General features: G+C 43.1%; 1 protein-coding gene across 4 annotated transcripts in view; it reads right to left on the reverse strand.

Annotated features, from left to right (window-relative positions):
* SVOPL (SVOP like) overlaps nucleotides 1-27,370 on the reverse strand; it is a 106,183-nt gene that overhangs the window by 48,405 nt on the left and 30,408 nt on the right. For all 4 annotated transcript variants that reach the window (XM_027968856.3, XM_027968855.3, XM_060415137.1 and 1 more), the window contains exons 7-14: nucleotides 22,984-23,047; nucleotides 18,308-18,433; nucleotides 17,097-17,225; nucleotides 9,199-9,272; nucleotides 4,890-5,095; nucleotides 3,977-4,088; nucleotides 3,106-3,187; nucleotides 936-1,025 (exon numbers count right to left, since the gene is read on the reverse strand). In XM_027968856.3, the coding sequence (XP_027824657.1) occupies nucleotides 936-1,025; nucleotides 3,106-3,187; nucleotides 3,977-4,088; nucleotides 4,890-5,095; nucleotides 9,199-9,272; nucleotides 17,097-17,225; nucleotides 18,308-18,433; nucleotides 22,984-23,047 (883 nt within the window). The remainder of the gene's footprint in view (nucleotides 1-935; nucleotides 1,026-3,105; nucleotides 3,188-3,976; nucleotides 4,089-4,889; nucleotides 5,096-9,198; nucleotides 9,273-17,096; nucleotides 17,226-18,307; nucleotides 18,434-22,983; nucleotides 23,048-27,370) is intronic.

The raw sequence follows: 27,370 nt of genomic DNA on the forward strand, positions 1-27,370 counted from the left end.
TGCTTCTGTGCATAAGCCTGACTCTTGGCTGCAACTGATGTAGCTCAAGTATGAACACCTGACCAGGCCTGGCCAGCGGGATGCAGGGAGAGCAACTTTCTGGGATGTAGAGAGCACATTGGTATCTTCTGGTAGCTGGATCTAAGGAGAGATGTCTGGGATTTGTAAGGCGGCAAGGTCCATGGGCAAGCACAACACACTGGTCTTGAGGGCACACAGTCTGAATGCTCAGTGACCACAGGCCCTAGACAAATGTGAGGAGGCAGAGCCTGGGTCCCCAATAACGTTCATGGCCTGGATCAGGCCCACCCAGTGCTCAACCTCACTCTTGTTTTTGGCTGCAGCCAGGGCAGGTGGATTTTCATTTATTGTGGCCAAAACAGAATGACCAGTGCCGAGGGGCAAGCCATTTGGTCCCTCTGAGGAACCATGACCATGTGGGCTACCATATCTGCCTCTGATTCCCTCCTGAAACAAGGTCCCCCTACCATGGTCCCAATCACCTCTGGATTTCCTCCCAGCCTGCAGCTGGTGTGCCTTAGTGCTAGACTTGCCCTTCCCAGGGCCACCTCCCTGCACCCTGGTTCAGCCTCGCTGCATGTTTGTGTTCTGCTTTTCAGTTGCACCCTTGACAGCAGAGTTGGAGCCCACTGTCACTCAACGACTCCAACTCCCCGTGTCATCTGTGTCCTTTGCATCTTTCGCCAACAATGTCCAGCAAAATCCAAACCCTTCACATGACACAAAACATGCTGTTGACTAGAAACATTGATTTAGCCTCTTTTTCCACCAAATTCACCAGACAATGAGAAAACAGCACCTCAAGGAAACAAGCAGACAAATCTTTGGTTAAACCCTTAACCTGAAGGGACCCAGGCTGCTCTTTCCCCACCTCCCTTAGACATATCCTCCCTACCGAGACTGCTGGGCTGTACCTGGGATATAAATGGTGCCACCATTGCTCCAATACGACACAGGGAGCCGCTGGTCCCAAGCCCCAAAGCACGCATCGTTGTGGGGTAGACCTGGATGGGGGCAGTGCAGAAAGCATCCGTTAGTTTAGACTCCTCCTTTCCCAAGTCCTCTGTCCTTCCCTCCCCAGGTCAGGCTTTGATAATATATAAAAGGCCAAATAGTCTGTATAGATAGGATGAGAATAGAAGATGTTCATTTTCTCAGGTACACAACTTTGAATTTTAACAGTATCAGATAATGAACATTTAGAAATTATCCTTTCAGTGAGCAAATTCCAAAATACGTGTTTAATACTCCAAATGTGATTTTAGAAAGCTAAACTTTGGAATCAGATAGAGTTCCACCTTAGAGCTATAAACATATAAGGTGGTTCCACTGAATGGAAAGAAAATATACCCCAATTAATAACAATCCAAGCAAATCTTTAATATAGATATAGGGCACTGGCTGAAGTGTCAGATACATACCACACCATCCCCCATGTTTGCATTTTAAAACCATATGGCACAGTCTACTTTCTTTCATTTATAGCAAGACCTCATTAATCTGCAATGCAGGAGACCCAAGTTCGATCCCTGGGTCAGAAAGATCCCCTGGAGAAGGAAATGGCAACCCACTCCAGTATTCTTGCCTGGAAAATTCCATTGACAGAGAAGGCTGGCAGGCTATAGTCCATGGGGTCACAACCCTCAGACATGACTTATTGATTAAACCACCACCAAAAATCTGTACTTCATTGATTCAGAATTCTTGATAGGCAAATATTTAATAAAGATTATAGGAAGAATATATACGGAGAATATATGAAAGAATGCTTCTTAATTTTGGAAATTTTTCTCTGAATGCTATATAATACGGATCAGTTTTTATCAATTCACCAAAGTAAAGCATGTGACCTCTCTACACACCATCAGTCAGATGCAACATGATGCTATCCTGCCCCAGGGGAAACCACTGTATTTATAAAAGGCGACCTGGGGGCTGAGTGCCTTTTCATGGGGTTCTGTTCTTTTTGTGGAAAATGAGGTTACTGGCTATTGAGAACAATGGATTCAGATACACAGAGACGATCTTTGCTCTAATATCGATATTTTTGTTTTTTGAAAATTCTAGGAGATGAAATAATCAAGACAATAATCTTTTGGTACACATCTTTGATTTTTTTTAAGCCATAAGTATCAGGGGAAAAAAATACTTGGAAGCAACCCTTTAAATGAACATGTTCCAAAATACGTTAAATTGAATATTCCAAATATAACCTTAGAGGTACACCACAATACATATAGACCTTTAAGTTCACAAATTCACAATAATTTTAGATTTTGTCAGTGGAACTAAATGAAGAATTATGTGTTGATATAAGTCAAATATGTTATAATATCCTATTTTTAATCTGCATGAGAGGAAAAGAATATTTTTTCCCTGTGGCTTTAATGATTTTGATATGTAATATCTGTATTCTGAACAGACTTTTACCTTTCCTGATATGAAAATGAATGCAGTCTTAGCAGTCCCTACAGCACCACTTTCTTTAGCTCAATGAAAGACAAAGCCAGTTAGTTAAAATACTGTTTCCTATTCAGACATTGCTTATTTCTAGGAATGTTTGCTCTTTAAACTGGGGCTTTCTGAGGAGCCTCCTCAGAAGTAGATGTATTAAGTATATGGAATAATTCAATAAATTAAAGATAAATTATTCTTATATTTGAATTTAAGCCACACACAACAAACAGCAGAGTGGGATATGATCTTTCAAAAGAAAAAAGTTGAAAAATACATTCTAATTTCAAAAAGAGAGAGAAATAGGGTGCTTTACATTTTATCAGCAACAAGCAGGTATCAGCCCTATTTCTTCAGGAAGCAGGGTAAGCGGGCAATGAGGGGTTTTTTTTGGGGGGGGGCGGTTAATGTGAATGTGATTTACTGAGAAAGGGAGAAGGTCCTATCTTTCTTCTCAGAGACTGGCTTTCACTAGACCCCATGGGGCAGGAGAAAGACCACATCAAATACACCTTCTGGTGTCATTTCAATAGGATGTTTTCAGAAACTCATCAAAAGTCAGCAGAAGCCAGGGATGCATTATCTACAGACGAACACCTTGATGTAAGCAACCCCTTCCCCAAAACTAACCTCAGCAGTGTAAATGTAGATGGTGTTGAAGTTGGCTGCCACCAGAGCCCTCAGCATGAAGAGGAAGCCTATGAGGCCGGCACTAGGGAACCAGAAGGCAGATATTACAAAGGCAGTATGGGAGGACCTTCCAGGGCCCCCATACCAGTGCATTACAGCGGCCAACACACACACACCCATGGAGACCAGGTCCCCAGGGTGCGGCTCATCAGCTGGCCAGACCATGGGGTCCTAAAGCAAAAGCCTGACTCAGACCTTCAATCCCATTCCCCCAAAGTGTGCCGTTCCAGCCTGTCCTCCCCCCAGTATGAGCACACCTCTGTGACCACTCCTGGAAAATAGTACAGTGTGCAGAATAAGTCATACATATTATGAATGAGGCCACCCTAGAGTCACAAATTGAGTGCAGTGAATTTTCCCACCACAAGTATGCTGCCTACATCACTGTCTTGACAATGGTGCAGCTCATTTGGTCAGCGACTAGAGTCCCCATTCTCAAGGAAGCTTTGTACAAAGATCCTAAATATCTTGGTGAGCATACTCAATACCCCCAGACTAGTCCTGTTTCAGGGCCAAAAAAGGAGTAGGACGGGCAGAGGCAGCTTGTACTCTACTTTCCTAGGGAAAGGGACTTGTTCGTGATGTGCACTGAAGGCCATGGGTCAAGAGACCTCATTTTATTTATTTTACTTTTTTTTTTCTGGCTATGGGGCATGTGGGATCTTAGTTCCCCAACCAGGGATCGAACCTGCACTCTCTGCAGTGGAAGCATAGTCTTAACCACTGGACTGCCAGAGAAGTCCCCAGGAGACCTCATTTTAAAACCACCACTCAAAACTAGATTGTTCCAAAGCAAAAAGAGAGCAAATACCTTGAGGTGCAAATATTGAGCAGCAGGAAGAATAAAGCCGTACATCCCATGGTAATAGAAAGGCTCAGCCGTCTCCCAAGGAAATTAATGCCCAGGATGTTTAAAGGATTCACTGGAAAAAAAAAAGAAAACAAAGACAATTTTCAGAACTTTGACAGCAAATGGCATGTATCCACACTGGCATGGGTTCCCCCTTGTCATTTCATAAAGAAACAGCTTAATCCAAACCTCATGGGCATTGCAGCCAAGACACAGTCACACTGTCATCAACATCATGCTCTTTCCACATCCTTTTCCCATGTGGGTCTGAGAAAAACAAGTATTGGTGTATGCGAAGTACATTTTATGCCCAGGATGTGCATTACTGCATGTAGGCCTATTGTAAACTGCCCACTTGTTCGACCTATAAATATTTTATGCTATTTTTCAAATTCAAAATGCCATGAATTTTTTTTGGGGGGGTGGTATATAACACAGTATGTGGAACTTCCCCAACTAGGAATCAGACCCACAGCCCCTGCAGTGGAAGCATGGAGTCTTACCCACTAGACCACCAGGGAAGTCCAAGGTGCCAATGATTAAGTACCATTATTTTATGCCTATTAAAGCAGAAACAGTGCTTCCAAAGGGAAACCTAACAAGTCACTGTAAGACATATCCCAGTTGCAAAGATATTACAATGTGGGGGAATGCATCTTAGAATTGATTAGATAAAGTTATTCAATGCTCTATGCCTCCAGACTTGTCCTCCCTACATGCATCCACACTGGAGACACGTCAGCATGATTTGGGGACTCGTCTAGTCCTACCAGGCAGGAGCCAAGTGTATGACAGGCCACCCTTCTCTGTGAGGCTCTAAGTTGCTTGTCCTCCACCCAAAACAGAGAGCCACCCAACAGAGAGAGACATTTACGAGCAATTTCGCCAATGGTGCTGATAATCATGGTCCTGTAGTCGGAGGGGGCGAACATGTGGCAGTAACAGGGGCTCTGGCTCTCCTCCAAGACCCCCACGGTCACGGCCACCTCAGACTCAGACCGTGAGCCACAAACTAGGTCCCGCTCCAGCAGCTCGGCACTGGCCAAGATGACCCCGTAGTAGGCAAAAGAGATGCCCAGCCTGGAAGCAAAAAAAGATGGGCATCAGGAAAGGCTGTCTCCAGGCCTGAAGAAGGGGTAGCCCCGTGAGAGGTGGGGAGAAGCAGGGAGAGCTTTTCAGGTAGAAGGCACGGTGTGTGGGAGGGGAATAGAGGGGAGGGGAAAGTGGGGTCACATTTCGGGGGGAGACTGGAGGGTGGCCTTCACCAGAGACTGCACGGGGAGAAACGGATTTGCAAGAAAAAGCAGAAAGGGCCCAGAAGACCCCTCAGGCCAGGAGAGAGTTTTGTCACAGAGTTTTAACATCACGTTGAAACTGCCCCCTCATTCTTTAGCTCATGTACTCTGTTACTTTAGCCCTGAATACACAGAGTTAACTATCAGAGCACCATTGCTTGTGCCCTAAACACTTATTAAGTTCCCATCCCAGGTGGTCCCAGGTTTGTTATGGCTACTACTTGTAAATAAGTTCATTTTCAGCCTAGAAACATTGCAAATAAGCAGATAGGGGCGGTAGAGTAAAAATAACCAATACTGATTTGAAGTTTTGCAGAAACCTTGTGAGCAAACAGAAGAACAAAGAAATGTTAAGCTTCCCTTGAAGGCCAGTGGCTCCAAGAAGTCTGCAACCCATCGTGACCCTTTCATCTCGAACCCTCCCACCTTCATCTTCCCCTCAGCTAAAGAGCAGCCTGAAGGCTACTCTAAATTAAGATGGTTCTTTGAAACTTTAGTCCGCCATCCTCTCAGTCTGCTGGATAAAGTCACTATAATTTGCCTCAACACGTTGTCGTCTACTTGCCTGTCATGCGGCAAGCAGCGCAAGCTTAGACTGGGTAACAGTTTCCTTCTCTGCAGCTACTCCAACATGCTAGCACAAACTTAGTCCTTTAAACAGTTCACAGCTATTATCTCACAGTCCTGGAGGTCAGCACTTCAGTGGGTCTGGCTGACTTCTCTGCTCGGTGTCTCAGGAGGCAGAAATGCCAGTGTAGGCAGGGCTGCTCCACTTTTTATGGGAGAATCCATCTTCAAGCTGATCCAGACGGTTGGCAGAACCCAGCTGCACAGGCTGAAGGACTCATGTCCACATCCTCGCCGGCTGCCGACCAGTGGTTTTCAGCTTCTGCAGGCTCCGCTTGTTCCTCGTCTGTGGAGCCAGCAAGAGCAGTCGGGTACTTCTCGTGCGCCAGCCTTGCCTCACACTTCTCTTCTGCTGCAGCTCTGATTCCAGCTGGAGAGACTTGTCTACTTTTAAAGACTCGGGTGATTAGATTGAGCTCACCTGCCTAATCTAGGTTACGCTCCCTGTTTTAGGTCTGATAACCATACTTAGGACATCCATGTGCTGCCTTCACCCGCAGTCAAGTGAGTGTTTCATTAAATCACCAGGTGTTGGAAATCTTGGGAGTACTCTTTAGAATTCTGCCTTTCGGAGGTCAGGAAGCCATGCAAGGTTTTTTACTTTTGCTTTATATTTCCTTCATCTCTCTCTCTTTTTTTTTTTTATTTTTGGTCTAGTCTTAAACATTTTTATATATTTAAAATAAATATAAATTTTTATATATTTAAAATAAAATTTATTTTATTTAAATATAAACATAGCATACAGAAAAGTTCATATATCAAACTGAAGAAAAAGAGTAAAGTCAGCCTCCTAGAAGCCCCACTCATGCCTGTTTTATGGAAATGGTTATTAAAGCCACAGGTAAAAGACATATGGGGACAATTAGGGGAAATTACATATATTCTGCACACTGCATGATACTAGTGATGATTGTTAATATTTTTTCATATTTATTTGGCTGCACCGGATCTTAGTTGTGGTAAATGATATCTTTAGTTGCGGCTCTTTAATTGCGACACATGGGATCTAGTTCCCTGACCAGGGATCAAGCCCAGGCTTCCTGCATTAGAAGTGCAGAGTCTTAGCCAATGGACCACCAGCCAGTCCCACAATTGTTAACCTTGTTGGTGTGATTATAGGGTTGAAATCACCTAAGAAAATGTCCTCAAGTAGTTGAGACTCCTAATGAAGTACCTGGGGATGAAATGGCATGAAGTGTTGGGCCTACTTGGAAATACTTCAGAACAGGAAAAACAGCCAAAGCAAATGGGTGAATATCTGTGATTGTCAGATCTAAGTGGCAAGTAAATCAGACTTCATCATGGTATCCTCTCTGCTCTCTTGTGAGCTTGGAAACTCTCATCATGAAATATTGAAATATTTAAAAAGAAGACAATAATCACCTTGTTATTAAGGTAGCTTTAAATTTTGCTTAACTTCCAAATACTGAGAGTATTTTAAAAATTAAAAAGTCTCAAAAGGAGACACGTCAACATACTTTTAGTGATTATATCTGGGAAAGGCAGACAACCAATTTCCTGAATTCAAACACTATTGTCAAGTTTCTACTGTTCTGAATCTTTCTATAAGTGGAAGCATATATTATGCATTCTGTGTCTGACTTGCTTTGCTCATTTGTAAGATTCAGCCATGTTGAAAGCAGAGCATGAGTTTTCTCATTTTTATTGTTGTATGGTATTCTATTTTTCAAATATAACACAATTTATCCATTATACTGTTGATGGGCATATGGGTTGTTTTTAGTTTGGGGCTGTTACAAATAAAATAATGCTATTTTATTTTACTTGGCATTTCTGTTGAATATAAATCTAGGAGTGAAACTTCTGAGCTATAGGTTATGCATACTTTCAACTACAGTAGAAATTGTTAACCAGTTTTTCAAAGTGGTCATGCTAACTTGAATCCAATCATCAGTATATAAAAATTTTATTTACATTACATCCTTCCCAACACTTGATTGGGAAGATCTCCTGGAGAAGGAAATGGCAACCCACTCCAGTACTCTTGCCTGGAAAATCCCATGGACAGAGCAGCCTGGTAGGCTAGAGTCTGCTGCTGCTACTGCTAAGTCACTTCAGTCGTGTCCAACTCTGTGCGACCCCATAGACAGCAGCCCACCAGGCTCCCCCGTCCCTGGGATTCTCCAGGCAAGAACACTGGAGTGGGTTGCCATTGCCTTCTCCAGTGCGTGAAAGTGAAAAGTGAAAGCGAAGTCACTCAGTCGTTTCTGACTCTTCGCGACCCCATGGACTGCAGCCCACCAGGCTCCTCTGTCCATGGGATTTTCCAGGCAAGAGTACTGGAGCAGGGTGCCATCGCCTTCTCCGGATACAGTCTATGGGGTCGCAAAGAGCAGGACATGACTGAGCAACTTCCCTTTCTTTCTTTCAACGCTTGATACAGTTTTTTTAACTTAGCCATTCAGGTGGATTTGTAATGGCTTCTCATTTGGTTTTAATTTGTATTTCCCAGGAGACTTTAAGGTTGAACATGCTTTCATGTATTTATTTGATACACATTTCTGGTCAAGTGGCTGTTCAAGTCTCTGGCCTATTTCTCCACCAGGTCAGGTATGATTTTCTTGTTGAAATAAGTTATATAACAGTAACATATTAATAATATATATAACATGTATATGTAATTTGTTGGACATAATATACTATACATTTCTTTTCTCAGTTGGTGGCATACTTTTCAGGCTCTTAATTTAGTATAGGCAAACTCATCAATCTTTTCTTTTAGCATTAGTACTTTTTGTGTCCTATTTAGAAAATCTTTGCACAGAGAAAACCACTGAATCTATTCCTTTGAATATGACTCTCAGTGACCTCAGAGGATCAGTTCCTGGAAAGTGATGAGGGAAGAGACCAGGCTGCAAAAGGTTAGTACAGAACTCAACTGAAAAAATTTTAAAAACTGGTTACAGATGATTTGGATTTTTTTCTCTCTTTTTATATTGTTATTTTATATCTATTTTTTTGGTCTGTGGTGTTAAGCAAAAAGACAAGGCGTTCCTGGTGTCTGCCTTGTGTTTTCTCCCCAGAGCACTCAGGAAGAGTTTACTTCAGTGGACTTTCTCCCACTGAAAATGTTTGTTTATTTGAACCTAGTTTTTTTTTTTTTTAATCAGAGTATAATTGCTTTACAATGTTGTATCAGTTTCTGCTGTACAACAGTGTGAATCAGCTGTAAGTATACATATATCCCATCCCTCTTGAACCTCCCTAAACCTAATTTTGAAATAATGCCATTCTTACCATATGACCCAGATCTGTAACGTGGTCCGTAAATATTTAGCATCCAATAAGTCTGCAAATCTTCCTCTCTTTTCCTGGGGTAGTGAAAAGAGGAGACAGGACAGATTAAGTGGGTTAAGAATGGGCCAAGTTGACTCTAATATTTTAGATCAGAGAAAGCAAGAACAATGTGGGAATGTAGTACAGAAAGACAGCCATTCCACTCCCTGAATTCCCTTCACCCAAACCCATAAATACTGGCTTTAACACATTTGTCTCAATCAGTCTCTGCATACTTTTTATTACCGCTGGCAAGTACCAAGACCCACTGAATTTAAGATTCTAACCCTTTCACTCTTCTCCTTCTCACCAGTATTGGTAAGAGGTAGACTAGAATACAGAAAATAGGAGGATACAAAAACTAATATGAAACTGATCGAGATTCTTTTAACATTCAGATGAAAAACCCTAATATTAAAAAAGTGTGAGACTCATGTAAAAAACAAGTGGCCTAAATTTGGAAACAGGATACAGTGTCCAATCTCTTTGTGTGTCTTTAGTAAAAGTTCTTGTCCATAGCCAGTGCCTATTAAGTATGTTTGGATCAAAATAAGGCTGAGTTATACAGGATTAGGCAGTAATGGATTCTTATGTAAAGCTAGGAATATTTCAGGTGGAGGGTGTTCAGCTGAAAACCAACTACTCTTTTCTCACAAATCCACCTGGGATTACAGCATCCCACCCTTGGCCCCCTGACCAGGGAGACCAGATGTGTGGTCTGGGAGTCCTGGATCTTGTTGTCACAGGAACAGCTTCCAGAGAACTCAGAGGTCCTTTGCCTCCGTGACTTTCAGGCTCAGCTCCTAGATTTCACTGGGGGTGGACTCGAGCAACTGACACTCCACTTTCATCTGCTTTATATCTCGGGACTCTGGTCACTCATCTTGGAAAACCTCTGATCCAGCCCTATCCTCATATTTTCCAACACAGAATATATGGCCCAGAAAGGGTAAGTGACTTGCCTAAGATCACATAGCTGTTTGAAGACAGAGCCCGTCTGGGTCTTTCCCACCTGCCTCTCTGCCATGGCCCCTGGGTTTAGACACAACTATGGTCCCCTCACCTCCCCAAGTATCACTGGAGATTCAGAAAGCCAAGTTATATATAAACATAAATTTTATCCTAATAAGTCATTTGGTTCTGAACCTTTGGCTATATAACCCAAATGGGTGGACTTATTCAGCTTCTTCATGGAATGGCCCCTCCTCAGACAGCCCCCAAAGCATCTTGGGAGTGAAACTGCAGAGGCTACACCACCCACAGCATCTTGCCCAGCCTCCTCCACACAGCATCCTAATAACCACCTATGTGACCGAATTCACTGCTCATCTCTACCTTTGGTCTCAGCTCACACCATTCCTCCTGCCTGGCCTTTTTCCTCCCCAAGGCTGCCTCTCCTCTCAGTGTGCAATGTCTGCCCCACTTCTCCCTGCAGGTGGCTCTGCCAACCTGGCTCACAGTCACCTCTCTGCTCTGATCCTCCACACCCTGCTGCCCGGACCACTCGCCTGGTTCTAGGCATCTGGGTTCTGTTATGTTATTGATACTTTCCTATGTAAGTCTCACCTCTCTAACCAGATTTAGGAGACTTGAAGGCAGGGTCCCTTGCTTACAGCTCTGTATTCACAAGGCCTTGCTCAATAGACCACCGTGGAGAAGAACAAGATCATTTAATGGGCATGAGGCATGGAGGCAGCAAGCTGAAGTCAAGAGAAATGAATGGGGGAAAGAAGGAAGGGGGAGAAAAGAGAAGGATGTAAGAGGAAGGAGGGTAGGGGGCGGTTGTAGAGATGACTGAGAATGGAGATGGGGTCTTTAAAGAGTTAAATGAGCTAAAATGAGGTCATTAGGGTGGATTGTAATCCAATATGACCGATGTCCTTACAAAATGAGGTCAGAATACACACACAGGGAAGATGACATGAAGATTCAGGGAGAAGATGGACATCTAAAACGCCAGGGAAAGGAGCCTCAGAAGAAACCAGCTCTGCAACACCTTGACATTGGACATCTAGCCTCCAGAATTATGAGAAAATAATATTTGTTGTTTAAGACACCCAGTCTATGCTATTTTATTATGGCAGCCCAAATGAATTAATACCCAGTGGGATAGGAGATGGAGGAGAAGGGGTGGGAGAGGGAGGAGGGGTGGGAGAGGGAGGAGGGAAAAAGGAAAGAGGAAAGAAGTCGACCTCAGTGCTCCTCAGTTCTGGAACAACTACTGGGTTAAAAAATAATAATAATAATACACGTCAGAGACTTTCCCTGATGGTCCAGTGATTAAGACTTCGCTTTTCAATGCAGAAGGTGCAGGTTTGATCTCTGGCCGGGGAGCTAAGATCCCACATGGCCTCACGGCCAAAAAAAGCAAACAAAACACAAAACAAAAGCAATACTGTAACAAATTCAATAAAGACTTTAAAAAAAATTATCCACATCAAAAAACTCTACAATCAGACGCTCATGATCATTCAGCTGTCCATGGTTTTGTCTCTAAATTTTTTTCTCTCTGAACCCAATTTTATTTTTTATGCTATTGACAATCAAAATTTCACAGCCAGTTAGAGATTATGTGCCAATTTCTACAAAGCATAATAGCTTCTTCCATTTAATCCTTGTTGCCTAGCAACTAGTCTTCCCACCATGCTTTGCATGATAAGATGTAATTGCCAGTATCTTGGTAGAAAGGTAGGAGAGAGCTGCCTAATAGTAGGGTCCTGACCTGTGAACCACGAATTATTTCCAAAATCCAGAAAATAAATTAAAATAACAGAAGCATCCTTAATTCTTTGGAAGAAAGTTCAAGGTTCCTGTTACACAAGCGGGAATAATTAGGGGAAACACTCCACAAAGCAAAGGGAGAACACCTTACCAAATGAAAACTGAATGTGAGGAAGTTTGGGGCATTTAATTCTAATTTTTGCATTATTATCAAGCACATTCTATCTCATAACACATCCAGCACCAGGTCAGGCGGCAGTGAGATTACAATGCTTTTGTCATCAGTGATGTCCTGGGAAAGTCAGGAACACCTAGAAAAGCCCACCTCTGACTTGTGTGCTGGACACAGAAGACCTGTACCCTTGACATCACCTTTCTGTCGTGGTCATACAATGCCTGAGGGAGTAAGATGTGGAGAGGTGAGTGGGGAGAGCTGTTGCTGCCCTGGACCCATGTGAGGCATGGAGGAAGAGCCGGTTCACGATCAGGCTCTGCCATAGATTGGTGCAGCCACTGTGGAAAGTGGTATGGACAGTCCTCAGAAGATTAAAAACAGAACTGCCGTATGATCCAGCAATCCCACCTCTGGGTATATATCCAGAGGAAATGAATATGGGGTCTTAAAGAGATCTTCACTCCCACTTCACTTTAAAGTTCTTCTAAAAAAAAAAAAATCATTCAATTTTGGTTGGTTCACTTGGTTCATTTCCAAGGCAAACCATTCAACATCACAGTAATCCAAGTCTATACCCCAACCACTAATGCAGAAGAAGCTAAAGTTGAACAGTTCTATGAAGACCTGCAAGACCTTCCAGAACTAACACCAAAAAAAAACAAATTAACAGCATAGGGGATTGGAACGCAAAAGTAGAAAGTCAAGAGATACCTGGAGTAACACGCAAGTTTGGCCTTGGTGTATAAAACGAAGCAAGGCAAAGGCTAACAGAGTTTTGTCAAGAAAACACACATCACAGCAAATACCCTTTTCCAACAACACAAGGGATGACTATACACATGGACATTGTCATATAGCCAATACTGAAATCAGATTGATTATATTCTTTGCAGCTGAAGATGGAAAAGCTTTATACAGTCAGCAAAGACAAGACCAGGAGCTGACTGTGGCTCAGATCATGAACTGCTTATTGCAAAATTCGGGCTTAAATTAAAGAAAGTAGGGGAAACTGCTAGGCTTTTCAGATATGACCTAAAGCAAATCCTTTATGATTATACAGTGGAGGGGATGAATAGATTCAAAGGATTAGATATAGTAGACAGTGCCTGAAGAACTATGGATGCAGGTTTGTAACAATGTACAGGAGGCAGTGACCAAAACCATCCCCCAAAAAAAGAAATGCAAGAAGGCAAAGTGGTTGTCTGAGGTGGCTTTACAAATAGCTGAGAAAACAGAAGTGAAATGCAAGGGAGAAAGGGAAAGATGCATCCAAATGAATGCAGAGTTCCAGAAAATAGCAAGGAGAGATAAGAAAACCTTCTTCAACAAAAAATGCAAAGAAATACAGGGAAACAACAGAATGGGAAAGACTAGACATCTCTTCAAGAAAATTGGAGGTATCAAGGGAGTATTTCATGCAAGGATGGGCATGATAAAGGACAGGAATGGTAAGAACCTAACAGAAGCAGAAGAGATTAAGAAAAGGTAGCAAGAATACAAAGAACTATACAAAAAAAGATCTTAATGACTCATAACCACAATGATGTGGCCACTCACCTAGAATCAGACATCCTGGAGTGTGCAGCCAAGTGGGCCATAGGAAGTATCACTATGAACAAAGCTAGTGGGGGTGATGGAATACCAGCCGAGCTATTTAAAATCCTAAAAGATGATGCTGTGAAAGTGCTGCACTCAATATGTCAGCAAATTTGGAAAACTTGCCACAGAACTGAAAAAGGTCAGTTCTCATTCCAATTCCAAAAAGAGGCAATGCCAAAGAATGTTCAAACTACTGTATAGCTGTGCTCATTTCACATGCTAGCAAGGTTATGTTCAAAATCCTTCAAGCTAGGCTTCAGCAGTATATGAACTGAGAAATTCCAGATGTACAAGCTGGGTTTAGAAAGGCAGAGTTCAAATTGCCAACATTTGTTGGATCATAGAGAAAGCAGGGAATTCCAGAAAAACATCTACTTCTCCTTCATTAAAGCAGACTACATTACTTACTAATTACTTACTACAGACTACATTACTGCATTGCTAATTACAGCATACTTCATTGACTACATTAAAGCCTTTAAGTGTGTGGATCACAAAAAACTGTAGAAAATTCTTCAAAAGATGGGAATACCAGACCAGCTTACCTGTCTCCTGAGAAACCCGTATGTGAGTCAAGAAGCAACAGTTAAGAACCAGATATTGGAACAACTGACTGGTTCAGAATTGGGGAAGGAGTACATCGAGGCAGTACATTGTCACCCAACTTATTTAATTTATATACACAGAACATCACGTGAAATATTGAGCTGGTTAAATCACAAGCTGGAATCAAGACTGCCAGGAGATATATCAACAACCTCAGATATGCAGATGATACCACTCTAATGGGAGAAAGTGAAGAGGAACTAAAGACCCTCTTGATGAAGGTGAAAGAGGAAAGTGAAAAAGGTGACTTAAAACTCAATATTCAAAAAAATAAGATCATGGCATCTGGTCCTATCACTTCACAGCAAACAGAAGAGGAAAAAGTGGAAGCAGTGACAGGTTTTATTTTCTTGGGCTCCCAAATCACTGCAGATGATGACTGTAGCCATGAAATTAAAAGAGGCTTGCTCCTTGGAAGGAAAGATATGACAAACCTAGACAGCATATCAAAAAGCAGAGACATCACTTTGCCAGCAAAGGTCTGTACTGTCAAAGCTATGGTTTTCCAGTAGTCAAGTATGGAAGAGAATTGGACCATAAAGAAGCCTGAATGCCAAATAATTGATGTTTTCAAAATGTGGTGCTGGAGAAGACTCTTAAGAGTCCCTTGGACTGCAAGATCAAATCAGTCAATTGTAAAGGTAATCAACCCTGAATATTCATTGGAAGGACTGATGCTGAAGCTTCGATACTTTAGCCACCTGATGTGAAGGGCCAACTCATTGGAAAAAACCCTGATGCTGGGAAAGATCGAAGGCAAAAGGAGAAGGGGGCTGCAGAGGATGAGATAGTTAGATAGCATCCCTGACTCAATGGACCTGAGTCTGAGCAAACTCCGGGAGACAGTGAAGGACAGGGGAGCCCAGTGTGCAGCAATCCATGGGGTCACAAAGAGTCGGACACAACCTAGTGACTGAACAAAACAGCAATGACAATGGAAACTAGGCCTGAGAAAATCGCTTGGAAAATTCTGAAAAAGAACTTTGATAACAAGTACATACTTTGTAAGTATGAAACTTATTATAAAATACTATAGACCAACAACTAATGTCCTAGTATATAATAAATCCCATTTATATTTGAACAAACCTAATATTTAGAACATGCCGGCTAAGTTGCTTCAGTTGTGTCCAACTCTCTGTGACCCTATGGCCCATAGCCCACTAGGCTCTTCTCTTCTGGGATTCTCGAGGCAAGAGTACTGGAGCAGGTTGCCATTTCCTTCCTTCTCAAGGTGATCTTCCTGACCCAGGGATCAAACCCACATCTCTTGAATCTCCTGCATTGGCAGGTGGGTTCTTTACCACTAGCACCACATGGGAAGCTTGTTTAGAACATAATATTCAGCAATAAATATAAATACATAGGGGATGGATTATTCAATAAAAATACATCAGTGTTAGTTATTTGGATATGGCAAAGCTAGATCTGTTCCATGCTTCTTATATCCAATTAAACACACACAGATCCAGCATGTACATATTAAATAAGAAACCAAATTAACCCAATACAAAGGGGAGGGAGACAAAAAAGGAACTGTAAAAATTGAGTTTGACAACAATAAAAAAGTAAAAAACATCGATAACTCTTGATAGATAATGACCCTAAAAATAGAATTTAAATGCCAAATTTTGCTTTGAAAAAATCATTTATGAGGTTTATACAGTTGATATCAGTAGGACAAGGTCAATACAAGGAAAATAAAATTATAAAACAATCTCTTGGCTATAAACAGTGTGGCGATAACATGTGACTAGCTCTGTAAGACGGGTACTGTTATTTCCATTTTGTTGATGAGGAAAGTCATGGCAGGCAGGCAGGCAGAACAGCGATCAATAAAAAATCTACAAGTAATAAATGCCAGAAAGGATGTGGAGAAAAGAGAACCCTCTTACACTGTTGGTGGGAATGTAAATTGGTGTGGCCACTAAGGAAATTAGTATGGAAGTTCCTCAAAATACTTTAAAAATAGAATTGCCATATGATCCAGCAATCCCATTCCTGGACATACATCTAGACAAAATTATAAATCAAAGAGATACATGCACCCTAAAATTTATTGCAACACTATTTACAATTGCCAAGATATGGAAACAACCCAAATGTCCACGGATAGATGAATGGATAAAGAAGATGTGGTATAAATATGTATGTACACACACATACACACACACAGTGGATTACTACTCAGCCATTAAAAATACTGAAATAATGCCATTTGCAGCAGCACGGATGGACCTGGGCATTATTATGCTAAGTGAAGTTAAGTCAAAGGCAAATATCGTATATCACTTACATGTGGAATCTGACACAATTGAACTCATCTATGAAACAGAAACAGACAAATATAAAGAACAGCCTTGTGGTTGTTGAGGGGTGGCAGTGGGCAAGGAGGATTGGAAATCCAGGATTAGCAGATGTTGACTGCCTCATCTGTATAGCACATGGAGTTATATTCAATATCCTATGATAAACCATAATGGAAAGGAATTATGAAATAATATATAACTGAGTCACTTTGCTGTACAGCAGAAATTAAACACAACATTGTAAATCAACTATACTTCAATAAGATTTGGAAAAAAAAAAAAGTGATATTGCATTACTTGGCTCCACCAGGCTCAACGTAGAGCTGGATTTAGGCTCATTCTCCTCCATTCTTTTCCTAGTCCTGCCCCTGGAGGGCTCAGGTCCCCTTCCCTCTCACCTTCCACCACTAAGGGGATTTCTGGTGACCCCTGGTTGGAGAAGGACTCACCAGGATGGGCTCCACCAGCTTCCCCTCCGGCATGACTGAGCGGTTCATCTTGGCGATGCGTTCCAGTGTAGCCAGGGCAGCCTGAGTGTTCCCGGTGGAGACATTGAACCTCGCAGATTCAGGAATAAACTGGGCATAGGTGACAAAGAACATCAGAGCTGCAATTGCTGTGGACCCCAGAGATACGACCATCGCAGTTCCACACGCTACACCCTCCCAGTGTCCAGAGAAGGTAAGGACGTGGCAAGCTCTGCGGCAACAAGACAGCAGGCGCACTAGCGCAGTCCTGCTAGAACAAAAAGCTGCCGTCGCCTTATCATAGTCCCATCTAGGATGACAGTGGATCCATGCTAAGCTTCACACCAGCTTGGCCCAACCAACTTAATACAGTGAAATTCTTACAGCCGATCTGTAAAGAGCTGCCTTTCAGGGCTCTTTCTACTGCTTTACTTTTTACTGATTTTCTACTCTTTCTACTGCTCCATCACCTAGGCCCTCCCCAGGAACCCCAGAACTCTCCACAGTGCAGGAACCACGAGTAGAGGAACCACCCCAATTGTAGAGGCCTTTGACCCACTGATAGTGGCATACTCTGAACACCACACTCAGAAAACAGCACAGCCTTCCACTGACATGAGGACCTTGAAAATCAACTTGAAGGGCCCCTTGCCCTTGGTGCCTCCCCCAGTGAAGACCAGTGGGTTCTTCATCAGCAAACATCTCCCCCAGCAGTGTCCTCTTCCCCATTCCCCGGCCAGAGTGCAGTTCAGGTCATCCTCATCACCCACCAGGATTAATCTGATTGTTTCGAACTGCTTTTCTGACCTTTTCCATCTTCCCTCCCACCAGCCTGCACATAACCAAGTACCTGTTCCCCAGCACGCAACCCCTTTCACACCACCAGGGCCCCTGGTCCTCCAGGCTCTTTGTAACCTGGACACAGGCCTGTCTTTCCAGCCAGCCTCCCCCGAGCACCCCTCACTCTACAACTCACTGCCTGCCTGATCTCCCCCAAACATATCCTGCATTCACAGCTTCGTGACTGGGCTTGTGCATTAAATCTGCCAAAATACCCTTTTCACATAAACCGACAGAGACAGACACTTAAATAAAGGAGAAAGGTCCCCGGCGTGAGAAAGATCTCTGCAGGCCAAGAAGGCCAATGGGCCAACCAGAGGGAAGGTCAAGAGGGAGCCCACGAGCCTCGTCACCTTGAAGGCCATGATGAGGATGATGCCAGGGATGGAGGCAATGCGGATAAGCCAGCGCCACCCGATGGTGGGGACGACCACGGAGGCCAAGCCAATGATGAGCAGGGATCCAGCCAGCCAGAAAACCTGGGACAGAGAAGGAAGGTTAAAGCCCTCCTATTTTCCAATAGTCACATGTGGATGTGAGAATTGGACTATAAAGAAACCTGAGCTCCAAAGAATAGATGCTTTTGAACTGTGCTGTTGGAGAAGACTCTTGAGAGTGTCTTGGACAGCAAGGAGAGCCAACCAGTCCATCCTAAAGGAAATCAGTCCTGAATATTCACTGGAAGGACTGATGCTGAAGCAGAAACTCTAATACTTTGGTCACCTGATGCAAAGAACTGATGCATTGGAAAAGACCCTGATGCTGGGAAAGATTGAAGGCAGGAGGAGAAGGGAATGACAGAGGATGAGATGGTTGGATGGCATCACCAACTTGATGGACATGAGTTTGAGTAAGCTCAGGGAGTAGGTAATGGACAGGGAAGCCTAGTGTGCTGCAATCCATGGAGTCGTAGAGTCAGACACGACTGAGCAACTGAACTGAACTGATTGAATGCACTCCATACCCCCACTCCAGGAGCACCCTGACCTGCATTGTAAGAGGAGGAGATGGGACAGAGGCTTTGCTTGAGGAGCGGCACCACCTCCAGGACTGGATGAATTGGCGAAGTTATTCACTTCTCCACGACTCCATTTGCTTGTCTACAGGTAGGAGGCTCAGCAAGACAGGGAGACAGCAATGCCATCAAAGTTTAAAAACACCTCAGGCCCAAGACATAGACTTTCTTTTCTTGACTAAACAATATAGTCACTGGTTCGTAACTCAAGGTACAAAAGAGAGCACTGTGAATATATTCCTCTTTTCTCCCAGTTTCCTTCCATCCAGTTCCTCTTCTCAGAAGAAACCAGTATCACCAGTTTCTTCCATCCTTTCAAAGCCGTTCTCAGCTCAGTTCAGTCACTCAGTCCTGTCCAACTCTTTGCGACCCCATGAATTGCAGAATTGCAGGCCTCCCTGTCCATCACCAACTCCCAGAGTTCACCCAAACTCATGTCTATTGAGTCAGTGATGCCATCCAGCCATCTTATCCTCTGTCGTCCCCTTCTCCTCCTGCCCTCATTCCCTCCCAGCATCATGGTCTTTTCCAATGAGTCAACTCTTCGCATGAGGTGGCCAAAGTACTGGAGTTTCAGCTCCAGCATCAGTCCTTCCAATGAACACCCAGGGCTGATTTCCTTTAGAATGGACTGGTTGGATCTCCTTGCAGTCCAAGGGACTCTCAAGAGTCTTCTTCAACACCACAGTTCAAAAGCGTCAATTCTTTGGCACTCAGCTTTCTTCACAGTCCCACTCTCACATCCATACATGACCACTGGAAAAACCATAGCCTTGACTAGATGGACCTTTGTTGGCGAAGTAATGTCTCTGCTTTTCAATATGCTATCTAGATTGGTCATAACTTTCCTTCCAAAGAGTAAGTGTCTTTTCATTTCATGGCTGCAATCACCATCTGCAGTGATTTTGGAGCCCCAAAAAATAAATCTGCCACTGTTTCCACTGTTTCCCCATCTATTTCCCATGAAGTGATGGGACCAGATGCCACGATCTTAGTTTTCTGAATGTTGAGCTTTAAGCCAACTTTTTCACTCTCCACTTTCACTTTCAACAAGAGGCTCTTTAGTTCTTCTTCACTTTCTGCCATAAGGGTGGTGTCACCTGCATATCTGAGGTTATTGATATTTCTCCCGGCAATCTTGATTCCAGCTTGTGCTTCTTCCAGCCCAGCCTTTCTCATGATGTACTATGCATATAAGTTAAATAAGCAGGGTGACAATAGACAGCTTTGACATACTCCTTTTCCTATTTGGAACCAATCTGTTGCTCCATGCCCACTTCTAACTGTTGCTTCCTGACCTGCATATAGGTTTCTCAAGAGGCAGGTCAGGTGGTCTGGGATTCCCATCTCTTTCAGAATTTTCCACAGTGTATTGTGATCCACACAGTCAAAGGCTTTGGCATAGTCAATAAAGCAGAAGTAGATGCTTTTCTGGAACTCTTGCTTTTCCATGATCCAGCGGATGTTGGCAATGTGATCTCTGGTTCCTCTGCCTTTTCTAAAACCAGCTTGAACATCTGGAAGTTCACGGTTCACGTATTGCTGAAGCCTGGCTTGGAGAATTTTGAGCATTACTTTACTAGTGTGTGAGATGAGTGCAATTGTGCGGTAGTTTGAGCATTCTTTGGCATTGCCTTTCTTTGGGATTGGGAATGAAGACTGCCCTTTTCCAGTCCTGTGGCCACTGCTGAGTTTTCCAAATTTGCTGGTATATTGAGTGCAGCACTTTCACAGCATCATCCTTCAGGTTTTGAAATAGCTTCACTGGAATTCCATCACCTCCAGTAGCTTTGTTCGTAGTGATGTTTTCTAAGGCCCACTTGACCTTAGACCTATTCCAGGATGTCTGGCTCTAGATGAGTGATCACACCATCGTGATTATCTGGGTCGAGAAGATCTTTTTTATACAGTTCTTCTGTGTATTCTTGCCACCTCTTCTTAATATCTTCTGCTTCTGTTAGGTCCATACCATTTCTGTCCTTTATTGAGCCCATCTTTGTATGAAATGTTCCCTTGGTATCTCTAATTTTCTTGAAGAGATCTCTAGTCTTTCCCATTCTGTTGTTTTCCTCTATTTCTTTTTCACTGATCCCTGACGAAGGCATTCTTATCTCTTCTTGCTATTCTTTGGAACTCTGCATTCAGATGCTTACATCTTTCCTTTTCTCCTTTGCTTTTCACTCCTCTTCTTTTCACAGCTATTCGTAAGGCCTCCTCAGAGAGCCATTTTGGTTTTTTGCATTTCTTTTCCATGGGGATGGTCTTGATCCCTGTCTCCTGTACAATGTCAAGAACCTCTCCTGTTCTAAACATATACAAGCTAATGAGGATATGTTTCGTTCTTTGCTTAAAATGGTAACATAGCATAAATATTTCTCAATACTGCTTTCTGTCCTGAAAAATTTATCTTGAGATTATTTCATATCAACAAAGAGCATGGCAGCCACCCTCATGAGTTTGGAATTAAAACATGTCTGAGTGTTATTGTGAGCATTATTTTCCCAGTGGAAGATGAAGAATAGATGATAACTCCGTTCCACCTCACAGAGATGGCGAGAAGATAATATTTTAAAAGACCTTTTGGGGGGCCACTTACAGGGTAACTATTTCATCACCAAGGGAGTCTATTTTTAAAACAGCAAGAATATTTGAGAAAGTGGTAAGAGCTATGAAAGAAAGAAGTAATGTGAGAATGACTTGTGTGATCAGGGATGATCTCTCCGAAGAGGCAATGTGCAAGAAGGCCAGTAAGAAGCCACTGTAGCAGACCGGGCAACAGCGTATGCGGCACTGAAAAGGATTTCAGTGGTGAAATGATAAGAAAACAAATTTTATTTCCTGTTTGATGGATTTGGCACATATTTTGGAGGTAAAGGCAACAGGATTTGCTGTTAGATGCTGCCAGGGCTTCTGTGGTGGCTCAGTAGTAAGAAGATGCTCTTCGTTGTAGATAAATATTTGTGGGGGGGGGCGGGCGGTGGAAAGAAACATCAAAAAGTTTGTTTGGTTTTTCCCTTGCGATATTATGGGAAACCCAAAAGAACTTTTTGGCCAACCCATTAGCCACCTGAAACCATTGGATTCATCAATTAGATGACCCCAAAAGACCTGGAATATAAAACCAGCAATGAGAAAATAAAACAATGCCATGGCATGGGATCATGACAAAAGCAATGGAAGTAGATGGAAGAGAAAATGTTCACAGATGAGCCTGAACCAGATCATGTCTATTAAATAATATTCCATGTAAAACCCAACCCCTAACTATTGAAAGTGTGGGCATTTATCTTGACAAAGATAAGCAGAAAGCTGGGAGGGATATAAAGAGTTAGCATTTGGTTGCCTACATTTTTTATTGTTGTTGTCTAATTGTAAATATTCTCCTACTGCTTTATTCATTGCCAAATATATTAATATATTTTTCGGTGGGAAGGGTCATCACCTTCCTGGGTCCTCTGAAAGTTAGGGCTTTAGGATAAAGATGACATCAAAGATGGTACAAGGGCACCTAGACTGATAGAGCTTCTGGATGCAAAACCTCTAGTCAGCAGCCAGCAGGAGTCTGAGGAGGGGTGGGAAACATCCTCATCTTTTCACCTGGGGAAACGGCTCAGCTGGGAGGAGGATATTACAAAAGTGCTCACAGGCACAGGCCAGTTATGGACACTATTGTCCACAAGGGAGACTCTAGAAGGGGTGCTGAGAGTGTGATTCCACTGACTCAATGGGGAGAGAATGTTCATCCCAGATGCATTCCTGAGCGACTGTCATTCTAGTGAAACCAGCCAGTGGACTGTTTCCTGGGGAAGGGGTTACTGTGCTCTAAATCCTGCTGTGGATTAATGGATGATAGAAGTCCTGGCTCAAAAAGCCTTGGAAATGACCTTTGTGATCCAGCATTCCTAATGCTTTTTGGCTGGTACCAAGTTCCAGGAGTGTGCTGATCAAAGGACCATCAACCGACCAGGAGAAAAACTGGAATCTGAAGACTGGGTAGAATTTGGCTTCACTCACCTGAGACAAGGGGAGCATGTAGCCTCGATATTTTGTAGGCAAGAATTCAGTCTTTATGATTAGCCTAAACAGGAAGGGAGAAACACAATTATGCTTTTATAAAACCAAATAACTCTTCTTATAAAACAGTCGTTGGACTTCCCTGGTGGTACAGTGGATAAGAATCCACCTGCCAATGCAGGAGACACAGGTTCAATCCCTGGTCCAGGAAGATTCCACATGCTGCAGGGCAACTATGCCCACGTGCCACAACTACTGTGTGCCTAGAGCCCATGCTCTGCAACTCAAGAAGCCACCACAGTGAGAAGCCCGAGCAATGCAATAAACAGTGGTCCTTGCTCACAACTAGAGAAAGCCTGCACAAAGCAATGAAGACGCAGCACAGCAAAAAATAAATAAATAAACATTTCTTTAACAACAAAAAAAAATCATTTTTCTTGTTTCTTTGATAAAGAATTCAGAAAAAAAAATCATCACTGTAAAACGATAAGAAATACATATGTTGGTCTCTGTCCCTGAGAGTGAAAGATGCTCAGTCATGTCCAACTCTTTGCAACCCCACAGACCATAGCCCACCAGGTTCCTCTGTCCATGGGATTCTCCAGGCAAGAATACTGGAGTGGGTTGCCATTCCCTTCTCCAGGAGATCTTCCTGATCCAGGGACTGAACCCAGGCCTTCCAAGATGCAGGCAGGTTTTTTACCATCTGAGCCACTAGGGAAGTCCTGGTGGCAGTTTAGTCACTAAGTTGTATCCAACTCTTGCAACCCTATGAACTGCAGCCCACCAGGCTCCTCTGTCCATGGGATTCTCCAGGCAAGAATACTGGAATGGGTCACCATTTCCTCCTCCAGGGGATCTTCTGGACTCAGCAATGGAACCCAGGCCTCCTGCAATGCAGGCAGATTCTTTAGCAACTGAGCTATAAGGGAAGCCCCTGGGAAGCCCTGGTTCCTGCTAATATTTGGTCTTTGATGCCAGTCCCCAACACAGAGTTCCTGAAAACCTTGGGATTTTCTGGATGATAGGAGCATCATTTATTCTAAGGAGGTGATGCCTGATGCATCCTGGATGGTGGCTGGTCTTCAAACACTAAGGCATGATTAGAATCTTGGAATTTCAGCCCTATCCCCCTCCTCTGAAGAGAAGAGAGGGGCTGGAAAACTAATTAATAATCAATTATGCCTACATGGGGAAACCTCCATAAAAATCCCTAACAAACAGGGTTCAGAGAGCTTCCAGGCTGGTGAACACAGCTATGTCCTAGGAGCATTGTTCAGTTGCTAAATTGTATTCAACTCTGTGACCCCACAAAATGTAGCATGCCAGACTCCCATTTCCTTCACTGTCTCATGGAATTTTCTCAGATTCATGTCCTTTGATTTGGTGATGCTATCTAACCATCACAAGAGAAGACTCTGCACATGGACATCACGATGTGGTCAACATCAAAATCAGACTGCTTATATTCTTTGCAGCCAAAGATGGAGAAGTTCTATACACAGTCAGTAAAAACAAGACCAGGAGCTGACTGTGGCTCAGGTCATGAACTCCTTATTGCCAAATTCACACTTAAATTGAAGAAAGTAGGAAAAACCACTAGACCATTCAGGTATGACCTAAATCAAATCTGTTATGATTACACAGTGGAAATAAGAAATAGATTTAAGGGACTAGGTAGATCTGATAGATAGAGTGCCTGATGAACTATGGATGGAAGTTTGTGACATTGTACAGGAGACAGGGCTCAAGACTATTCCCAAGAAAAAGAAATGCAAAGAGCAAAATGGCTGTCTGAGGAGGCCTTACAAACAGCTGTGAACAGAAGAGAAGCAAAAAGCAAAGAAGAAAAGGAAAGATATATCCATGTGAATACAGAGTTCCAAAGAACAGCAAGGAGAGATAAGAAAGCCTTCCTCAGCAATCAGTGCAAAGAAATAGAGGAAAACAATAGAATGGGAAGACTAGAGATTCCTTCAAGAAAATTAGAGATACCAAGGGGACATTTCATGCAAAGATGGGCTCAATAAAGGGCAGAAATGGTATGGACCTAACAGAAGCAGATGTTAAGAAGAGGTGGCAAGAATACACAGAAGAACTATACAAAAAAGATCTTCATGACCCAGATAATCATGATGGTATGATCACTCACTTAGAGTCAGACATCCTGGAATGTGAAGTCAAGTGGGCCTTAGGACATCAATATGAACAAAGCTAGTGGAGGTGATGGAATTTCAGTTGAGCTATTTCAGATCCTAAAAGATGATGCTGTGAAAGTGCTACACTCAAATTTGGAAAACTCAGTGGTGGCCACAGGACTAGAAAAGGTCAGTTTTCATTCCAATCTTTAAGAAAGGAAATGCCAAAGAATGCTCTAACTACTGCACAAATGAACACATCTCACATGCCAGCAAAGTAATGCTCAAAATTCTCCAGGCCAGGCTTCAACAATACATGAGCCGTGAACTTCCAGATGTTCAACCTGGATTTAGAAAAGGTAGAGGAACGAGAGATAAAATTGCCAACATCCACTGGATCATAGAAAAAGCAAGAGAGTTCCAGAAAAACATCTATTTCTGCTTTATTGACAATGCCAAAGCCTTAGACTGTGTGGATCACAATAAACTGTGGAAAATTCTGAAAGAAATGGGAATAGCAGAAGATGGCAGAGGAATAGGGCAGTAAGACCACTTTCTCCCCCACAAATTCATCAAAAGAACATTTGAACGCTGAGAAAAATCCACAAAACAACTTCTGAATGCTGGCAGAGGACATCAGGCACCCAGAAAAGCAGCCCATTGTCTTCAAAAGGAGGTAGGAAAAAATAGAAAAGATAAAAAGAGAGACAAAAGAGGTAGGGATGGAGCTCCGTCCCAGGAGAGGAGTCTAAAAACAAGAGGTTTCCAAACACAGGAAACACTCTCACTGCCGAGTCTGTGGCGAGCCTTGGAACCACAGAGGGCAACATAACAGGGAGGAAAAATAAATAAATAATTAAAACCCACAGATTACATGCCCAATGGTAACTCCCTCAGTGGAGAAGCAGCACAGATGCCCACATCTGCCACTAGCAAGCGGGGGCTGGGCAGGGAGGCATGGGCTGCATTGCTTAGAGTAAGGACCAGGCCTGAATGCCCCAAGGGCAATCTGAGGTAACTAACTCGGGATAGCAAACCAGACTGTGGGATAGCTACCTCACAAAAAGTCCTAACCTAAGATACCGCCAGGCCCGCTCACAGAACAAAGGACTGAGCAGAGCTAGCCACCTGCAGACCAGCCCATCTCCTTCCAGTGACAGGCAGGCAAGGGCAGCCAGAGCCGGAAGGGGACAATCATGGCCCCAGAGAGGCATTATCTACCAAACTGCAAGCAGGCTTCATTGCTAACCAAGACTTCTTGGGATTCTGGATGGTCAACATCTGCCTGAGAAGGTGCGCAGGTTGTACACCCAGAAAACCGAGCAACAGGGACAGGGGAGGCGATAAGTCACAGCGACTGCTCGCACCAAACACCTGGTCACCTGAGCTGCTCGGACCTGGGAAGGGCACAAAACGCAGGCCCAACTGAGTCTGCGCCTCTGAGGACTACCCAAGTGCCTGAACCTGGGTGGCTTTGACCTGGGAAGTGCATACAACCCAGGGCAGGCCTCATACAGTTCCCAGCAGAGTAACCTAGAGCCTAAGCAGTGTAGACAGGGAAAGCACACACGCCCTGAGCAGGGGCAAAGCCAGTGAGGCCAAGACACTGCAAGCACATGCCAGTGTTATTTGTTTGCAGCATCCCTCCCTCCCCACAGCACGACTGAACAAGTGAGCCTAAAAAGGTGTCCACCACCGCCCCCTTGCATCAGGGCAGAAATTAGACACTGAAGAGACCAGCAAACAGAAGAAGCTAAAACAGAGGAGGTTTGGAACCTCCTTGAAAGTGACAGATGCAATAGATTAAAACCCTGTAGTTAGTACCAACTACATAAGAAGGGGCCTATAAATCTTGAGAAATATAAGCCAGATCAAGGAACTATCTGAAAATGAACTGACCCCACACTGCCCACAGCAACACCAGAGAAAGTCCTAGAGATATTTTTACTATTTATACTATCATTCTTTAATTTTTCATTTTTAAGTCCTCTATTACGCCTTTAATTTTCATTTTTATAACCTACTATTACTTTGCAAAAAAAAAAGAGACCCTAATTTTTAAAGCAAACTTCATATATATATATATTTTATAATTTTTGTGACTTTTTTTTTCTTTAATATTGAATTTTTGAAAATCTAACCTCTACTCTAGATTTTTAATCTTTTCTTTTGGGTATTTGTTATCAATTTTGTACCTTTAAGAACCCAATCTTCAGCACCCATTTTTACTTGGGAGTGAGATTACTGGC

This window comes from Ovis aries, chromosome 4, assembly GCF_016772045.2.
Source record: "Ovis aries strain OAR_USU_Benz2616 breed Rambouillet chromosome 4, ARS-UI_Ramb_v3.0, whole genome shotgun sequence".
In the NCBI taxonomy this organism is placed as follows: Eukaryota; Metazoa; Chordata; class Mammalia; order Artiodactyla; family Bovidae; genus Ovis; species Ovis aries.